This window comes from Callospermophilus lateralis, chromosome 17 (genome assembly GCF_048772815.1).
Source record: "Callospermophilus lateralis isolate mCalLat2 chromosome 17, mCalLat2.hap1, whole genome shotgun sequence".
Lineage (NCBI taxonomy): Eukaryota > Metazoa > Chordata > Mammalia > Rodentia > Sciuridae > Callospermophilus > Callospermophilus lateralis.
Window position 1 is genome coordinate 12,347,087 of NC_135321.1, and position 8,442 is coordinate 12,355,528.

The following is an 8,442-nucleotide window of genomic DNA, read 5'->3' on the forward strand; positions in this document are numbered from 1 at the left end:
TTACTGCAGTTCCTTAGACAGTTGGTGACATGCTCTCAGTTGGACTGTGGGACCCGAGTCTCTTCCTCTTCTTTACATCCCAACTAACAAGGTGAGTGATCTTCTCTAACACATGTCCCTATAGTGATGTTCTGCCCTCTCCCGAGGTAAAAACAAATGTGCCAACCTACCTTGGGCTTGAATCTTTAGAACTATAAGCCAAAAGAAACTGCCCTAGTCCATAAGTAGCCTGTGTCCAATATTTCATTATAAGGATGAAAAACTGATTAACACAATTGAGCAGGAATTTATTGTCTCCCTGAGCTCCACACTCAAAGGAAATCATTTTCCCATCACCACTCATTTCCCCACATGCCATGTTCTTGGTTGTCTCAGGATGTCCCCCACCACTCTCTCCTAGCTCCTATGCAATGGACGATGGACAAATACAGTTCCTCAGCCAGACTACCTGCCTTGAAATCTCACCTGTGCAATTCACTAGCTACGTGACTTAGTCCAACAGTTGTCTCAGTTTGTCAGTGTGAAATGGGGATAGCAAATGGACCTGCTTTCCTGAGTTCTAAGGTGTAAGTGAAAATATCTTCTGACCCAATAGAAGCCAGCCATCATTGACTTTAGTCTGCTTGCAGGAACACCACGCATCTGCAGAGGACAAGGCTCCAGAGGAATATGCACATAACAACAGCATCCAAAGAACACCTCCACCTGGTATTTCTGACAGGTATTCAACCTGGCATCCGGCCCATGAGTCTGAAGCCAGTGTGCTTACTGTCCAGGGGGTAGGGAGGGGAAGGGGGGACAGAGCTATAGTCTGATCATGACACCCCCAAACAACTCATTTTTCTGTTTGACTGTGTATGGGAAATTAGAAGACTGCTGTGCAAAACAGCCTCTGTTTGTTTCGATCGTTCTTACTGTCAGCCGCTTGTCAATGTAGCAAGACAAATAACTGTCCTCACAGACCTCAAGCATCAGAAAACCCAGGATGGCTGCAGGGGACATGGGAAGAGACAGGGAGAACCAGGGGCAAGGCAGAGCGTGAGGGTCGGGAATGAGCATGAGGGTAGGACCCTATTCCCAGAGTCTGCAGAGACCTCCTCAGTGCCTCTTTGCACTAGAATAAGATCGATTTTCCTGGATATACAAAGTAATTCCTACAGAAAGGATGAGTGGAGCCTTTCAAAATTGAAAAATCACAAACATAAGAAAACGTCATAGGTGTTTGTGTGTCCAAAGTGTACCTTAAAACAGTTCAACATAAAAGGAAAAAAAAAGATTGTTTTTTAAGATGGAGGAAATGTACAGAGGATGGAATTGAAGACAATGAGGAAGTTGGAATATCTAACACATCATCATGGGTATTAGAAAAGCACCTTTGCATGCATTCAAAATGAGTCGATGATTACCAAAGATTACAGTTTCTTAACTGTCCCCACAAAAAGACAAAGGAAACACAGCAGTAGGACAGTAACCTGTCTTTTCTCATAAATTGTCAGGCTCAGGAAGTATGGGCTAAGCTGATTGAGAAATCTGAAAGTTGTTTTACTTGAAAGACAACTGAATTGATGAGGCAGCCTTTGCAGGAGGAGGACTATATACCCAGGATCTTCCGTTCACCACATCAAGGCTCACGGCTCCCATCCACCTCGGCTTCTTCAGGAACACAGGTGAGTGGTCCAGCCACTACGGCTTAGCAGGAATGACTTTCGAGGATCAAAACAGAGATGTGGTTTCTATCATGCATGTACTTTGTCTTATTGTATTATACTTATTCTTCTAGGGGAAAAAAATTAACGTACCCCCTTGACCTAATTTGGTCTTTATCTAAAAAGATATATTTCGAAGAAAACTGATGCATGCTTACAATCATGTGGTGGAGTGAGGACGGGGGTCAGCCTCAGAGCTTCAAAGAAAAGCCAGAGAATTTCTTCTGGAGACCTGGCTGCATGTTAGCCCCAGAAAACCTTGTCCTGGCATTTGTAATAAAGCCTTTCTCCCCAAACCTAGCCATCCAATGATAAGGGAAAGATACGGGAAAGATAAAGATGTTCTATTACTTGTCTACAAAAGTCTTTTTCAATAGTACTTTCATGAGTCTTCTAATTAGAAGATGAACACATGTGCATTCAGAAGGCTTGGAAGGTAAAAGGGGTAAAAATCTTAATGGCCAGAGTCCCACAACCCAGATAAGTCATTTTTAAGAAAATTTCATGACAATAAAGTCCTTCTAAGCTGGGTCCACTGCTTTCCTAGGAGTTCCCGACCAACCAGTCACCATGAGTTCACTCAGTGCGGCCAACACCAAGTTCACCCTTGACCTGTTCCGGCAGCTGAGGAAGGACGAGGACAACGTCTTCTACTCCCCGGTCAGCATCCTGTCAGCACTGGCCATGCTCGACCTAGGGGCCAGGGGGAACACTGCCCTGCAGATGGAGAAGGTAGGCGTCAGCTGACCCGCAGGTACCTGCTCCGGCTTTCCTCTTCACTGGGCTGGCTCACACACACAGGGATGGGACGGTCGCAGCTCTGGGGACCTGGGGGGTAACACAAGATGCCCAGCAGACTTTCCAGGGCTGTGTGATCACAGAGCTCTTGGGGCGTCACCCCGTCCTTAAGGCTGCCCTCTCTTGATGACCCCCACCACTGCCCATCAACCAGAGCTGAGAAGATGAAGTGATGGGCTGACTAAACCAAATCCAAGGGACCCATCACCAAAGGTCTCCCCAATGAACAACGAAGGCACATTCTTCAACGTATCTGGAGATAAACCAGCTTTTCTGTGTTTTTTCAAAGAACAAATTCATACCCTGAAGTTCTGGGGTTGGGTGCTTTTAGTGTCTTTACGTTTTGTTCTCTTCTTTTTTGAGGGTTTTATTCTCTTTTTCCTCTACTCTGAATTCACAGATCTTTTGAGTAAAGTTGTCTTGACCCAGATCCTGTCTCTTCCAGGTCCTTCATTTCAATGAAATCACAGAAAAAGCAACAAAGAAACCCACAGCCCCTCATGTAAGTATTCTGGTCCTGGGAGAGCTCCAGATATCTGAAGTATCTGAGAGGGTCATAGTTTAAACAGGGAGTTTCACATAAACCAAGGAATGGAAAATCCTAGATGAAAGACACTAGGACATACAGAACAATTCCACATTTTATTTTCATAATTATTACTTTAAAGTTTTTGTTTTACTCAGACAAGGTCAGCATTGAACTTAAGAACTCAAGTCGGACACCAGATAGACAGCTCCATTCTTCACAAATGTGAACATGAGCAATTCGCTACTGCCCTGAGTCAGAGTGACCTCATCCCAGTCAACCAAAAAGAATCTGACCCAATATCTGCAAACGTTGGCAACAGGGCCCAGCCTACTGTAAATAAGAGGTCGTAATTAATGTGAGCTAATGATCACACTCACAATAATGTTACTAACATAGTATAACTGAGTTAATTAAAATGAAAAGGAATAAGCACAAGTTCAATTATATTTTGGAAAATGATGGCTAGCAGATATATTTGTTTAGGGCTTTGACAGAACAAAACGCTTAGCTAGTAAATAGAAATTTCCAGATTCAGATAGGCTTCAGTTTAAAACTTGGCTACTCACTCTGTCTCTTAGGCTATTTAATCACTGAGCCATTTTATTTTCATCTCAGCTAGACTGAGATTCAGATGACCTATGGGCTGTTCTTAGCTGAGTACCAGGCTCGAGTTGTTACATGCAGAAAATGGCCATCACATGACAGATCACAGTCAACACGTCTTAGAAGATGATCCCACCAAGGACCACAACAGGGCTTCATGTCATAGCATTTAAAATATCCAAACTTGAACATGACCATATGCTTGGTAGCTGTTAGAAGTGAAATAAGGTTTGCACCTTAAGGATCTCCAATTTTATCTGGAAAGATAAACCTAATTATTTAAACTACTGAGAGGATACCCAATGGTGCCCTTTAGTTCAGAAGAGAACAGATCAGAATACGTCAGAGCTGGATCAATTTCCTGGAAGAAGTTGAATGTAAGGTTAAATTCTTCAGGGTATTTGAGGTAAATACAGCAAATATCAGAGAATAAGCCAGAGTTATCTTTGAGATTATAGACATAAGTATTGGTACTGATCTAAGTAACTTCAAGTGAGTTTAGCACACACATGAACTGGGTAATTCAGTGAGCATCTTTTTGGATGTTGAAGGCTGGAGAGTCAGGAAATGTGCACCACGAGATTCAAAAGTTTCTGACTGAATTAAACAAACCCAGTGATGCCTACAACCTGAAGATCGCCAACAGAGTCTATGGAGAAAAGGAGTTTCAGTTTCTTCAGGTAAATTCCACTTGGCTCTCCACACCTGTAGTCTGCATCCTGGTCCTCTGTCTCTGGATGGCCAAATGGGGGAAAGCCAGACAGAGGCTTCTGGCTGACTCCTGGGCAGCTCTGGCCCCAGGGGAGGCAGCTCTATCACAGCTCTGACTGCTGGAGCATCCCGTCCCTGACCAGGCCCAGATGAAGTGTGGGTCAGGGGCAAGATAAGTCAGGAGATGCCATTAATGAACAGGCACTGACTGCGTCACAGAGAGCGCCTTTTGTGGGAATGTCTGACTAATGGGGTATTTCTGGAACAGGCAGGCTGGGATGGGTCCCTGGAGGGGGCCGGGAAAGCACCAGGGAATACAAACCCAGATGAGAGACGCAGTGGTAGAGCTCACTGGTGAGAAGTCTCACACGTGATTAATCTCCTTTAACTTGCACTGAAATTTGCTAACCACAGCCTCTTCTTCCCCTGGGTTTTGCCAGGGGATGTTGAGCCTCAACGAATCCTGCACTCTCCTTGCACACTTGCTTACATGGTGCCTGTATACAAATATGCATGTGCAGAGATAGTGGTTCTGGCCAGGGTCTGGGTTCAGCTTACTTTAATTGTAAATAATTAAATGGGGTGACACATAAATCATTCTTAATTCCTTCTTTCTTCCTCCACTTCTCAAAGGAATATTTGGATGGGATTAAGAAATTTTACCTAGCCACTGTGGAGTCTCTTGATTTCAAAAATGCTCCAGAAGAAAGTCGAAAGAAGATTAATTCCTGGGTGGAAAGCCAAACAAATGGTAGAGTATGGGAGGGCTACTCATGGCGGAAATTACCCTGTGAGGAAGCCCCAGATTTGACATGGTAGGAAGCCCTGGGTGGGATGTTATTGAATCTGCAGAGAGGATGGAGGAGGCAGTACAGATGGTCCCAATAAATGTGGAGAGATCCAGGGGAGCAGGGAGAGAAGAGAAGGAGATCAATTAGGTGGAGACATGGCTACAAAGCTACTTGCACATGGCCCCCAGCTGACACTATCTTTGTGGAACCCACATTCCCACTCAGCCCCATTTTGATATTTTCTTGATGTCAGAGCCAAGTATTGATTATGAATCTTTAGAAGAAAACAGTCCAAAGAGCTCCTTCCTCTTACTCATCTGGAAACAGGAATCCCACCTGGAATCCAGGCTTCCTGCCACTGAACTGTGACTGCCTGGAGCACACCTCCCCAACCCTCCTGCAGGGATTACCCCAGGGTCTCCTCCACCCACTGCAGAGAGCTTCTCAAAGCCTCCATTCTATGGACAACTAGTGCCACCCCTTACTACAGGCCGTCCTTGCAGCAGTTCTACAGGAGACTGAGGAGGAGAAGGAACCCCCAGGAGCAGCATCTGACAGCAGGGGACTGTCAGAGTACAGAGCTCAGGCCATTGTCCTTGAAGACAATCAGGCTCTGTTTCTCCACTTGAGAGGCCCACATTGGGAAAACAGAAGGGGAGGAGCAGAGGGAGGAAGGAAAGAGTCAAGCCGAACAGCAGATAAAATCAGCTCCTCAGTGTCCCCTAGACAGTCTCACCTCCTTTCCTGTCTCCATCCCTGTAGCTCTCTAGGGCTGGCACCATGAGAAGGCTGCACCTGTAGGCAGTCCACGAGTCCCTAAAGCAGTGGTACATAAATATAAGGACCAGTCCTGAAATTGTGCATAGCATTCTCTCCAGAAACCATTTGTACTTACATGATGATCTTTTTTTTTTCCCCCTCACAGAAAAAATCAAGGACCTCTTTCCTATTAAAACTATTGACCAAACCACCAGACTGGTTCTGGTGAATGCAGTCTACTTCAAAGGGCAGTGGGATAAGGAATTTAAACAGGAATTGACCACAGAAGCAAAGTTCTGGCAGAATAAGGTATTGCATGTGGAAAGTTAAATTCAGATGCATCTGATGGGATGGACCACTAAAGTAGAGAGTGCCGTGAACAAGCAGATGTTGTTTTGTTTTTTCCTTATAATTTTAGATAGTTAGGAATGCCTGCAAAAAATAATAACTTCTGTCTTTATTTCTCAAAATTCCTGAGTTGTTTCTCCAAAAGAGAGGGTTGTGTTTGGTGTCTCTTTAATATTATCTTTTTGTCTAACTTGGTATTTATTTGATGCCTTAATTTATTGTAGAATGTGAGCAAATCTGTGCAGATGATGGCCAAAAGCGGGTATTTTAATTTTGCCTTCCTGGAGGATGTGCAGGCCAAGATCCTGGAAATACCCTACAAAGGCAATGACCTGAGCATGGTCCTGCTGCTGCCCACTGAAGCAGATGGCCTGCAGGAGGTATCACTCATATTGACCGTTCTTCCTTCTATTGTCTGATTTTTTCCCCCATGGTACCTGCTTAAGTCTAAACAAGACAAAATCTTTGAGGCCAAGGTGCCTCGAATAATAAAAAGTTCAAAATAAGGAACGATGACTCAGTCACTGAATCAGATGATTCAGTGGCACACACCTGTAATCAGCAACTCAGGAGGCCAAGACAGAAGGATGACAAGTTTGAGGCCAACCTCGACAACTTAGTGAGACCCTCAGCAATTTATCTGAGACCCTGTCTCAAAATTAAAAAATAAAAAGGGCTGCAGATATAGCTCCATGTTTAAGTGCCCCTGGGTTCAATCCCCCAGTATATCCTTACATTATAAATAGTTTGGCTTACAGCCTGACACAGGCTTTATTTATTATCATTTAAGTAGAGCTATACACATTAAATATCAGTTTGATGGCAACAAGCAACAATTAAACCCAGAGAAATATATAGCAATGTGAGAAATGTTTAAAAAATATCAAGCAAAAACTAAGAGTAAAAATAGGTCATGTACTATGACTGCAGTATGTAATAAATAATGTGTGCAAGAAAATAAAAAGTCTACAAAATGACACATACAGTAGATGGATGGCATGAGAAATAGTGATATATAGTTCATTTGGTTCAAAATAATGTAATTCTATTTGTACATACACGTTTGTACATGTGAACACATATAATCAAATAAGTCTTCATATATGTTCAGGCCTGCTGGTTTTGCTTATTAGAATAATGTCTAATAAACTGGATCAACTGTGTATATGGCATTTATTGCTAAACTCAAAATTTCCCACGTATTCCATTCATTGTTGAAGTGTGCCAGAGTCCAAAAGTTTATCATGTCAGCTTCTTTTTTTTTTTTTCCATCTTTATAGCTTGAAGACAAACTCACTGCTGAGAAGTTAATGGAGTGGACCACCCCAGGGAGCATGGAGATGACTAATGTGAATGTGTGCCTCCCTCGATTCAAAGTGGAAGAGACCTACGACCTCAAGACCATGTTGAGCGCCATGGGGATGGAGGACGTCTTCTGTCCACAAAAGGCTGACCTCTCCGGCATGACAGGGACAAAGGGCCTCTCGGTGTCCAAAGTTGTGCACAAGTCCTTTGTGGAAGTGAATGAAGAGGGCACGGAGGCTGCGGCCGCCACAGGTGTAGTAGTTAAACTAACGTCCGCCCCAATGCCAGCTGTTAGTTTCTACTGTGACCACCCCTTCCTGTTCTTCATCATGCAAAAGAAGACCCACAGCATCCTCTTCTTTGGCAGAGTCTCTTCCCCTTAAGCAGGACACTTCTGTCTCTCTTATGAGGACCAGTCACAGAGCAAAAGGTAAACTGAGGCTGGAAACAACACGTCCTTTATATCTTCATTTTCTTTTCAGCCTCAGAGTCCCCACTAAGAATGCGATGGTTGTAGGAGCCTCTCTTTTTCTCTCTTTCTGCACACACATATGAACCAGTCTTCTTCTTCTTTTTTTTTTTTCTTATAAAAATTTCCTTGGAGAACAAAACGTTCAATGTGAAGATTAAAGCAATCCATACCTCATCTTCTAAATTGGACACGATTGCTTCTGTCCTGTTTTGGATGAACCAAAGCAAATCACACTTTCTCTTCAAACTCATCAACCTAGACACCCACTTTTCCTTCAGTTTTCCTTCAGTTGAGGTGATATCTGGGACCCTTCTTATATTTCTAAATTCTGTGATTCTACTAAATCAATTAGCAATAAAGTAATGGCCTGCTCAAATTATTTGTTCCTTTACCTTTTTTTTCTTTCCAACAAAGTACAAG

At 43.5% G+C, this 8,442-nt stretch overlaps 1 protein-coding gene across 2 annotated transcripts; it reads left to right on the forward strand.

The window, feature by feature from the left end:
- The first annotated feature begins 2,276 nt into the window (after positions 1-2,276).
- LOC143382617 (serpin B4-like) lies at positions 2,277-7,933 on the forward strand. 2 transcript variants are annotated; one of them, XM_076836853.1, is made up of 7 exons: positions 2,277-2,438; positions 2,950-3,006; positions 4,188-4,316; positions 4,981-5,098; positions 6,064-6,206; positions 6,470-6,625; positions 7,526-7,933. In XM_076836853.1, the coding sequence occupies exons 1-7, from the start codon at positions 2,277-2,279 to the stop codon at positions 7,931-7,933; spliced, it is 1,173 nt and encodes a 390-aa protein (XP_076692968.1). The 2 variants fall into 2 exon arrangements, with proteins under 2 accessions (XP_076692968.1, XP_076692969.1); XM_076836854.1 differs by having other exon boundaries at positions 6,533-6,625.
- The last annotated feature ends 509 nt before the right edge of the window (positions 7,934-8,442 follow it).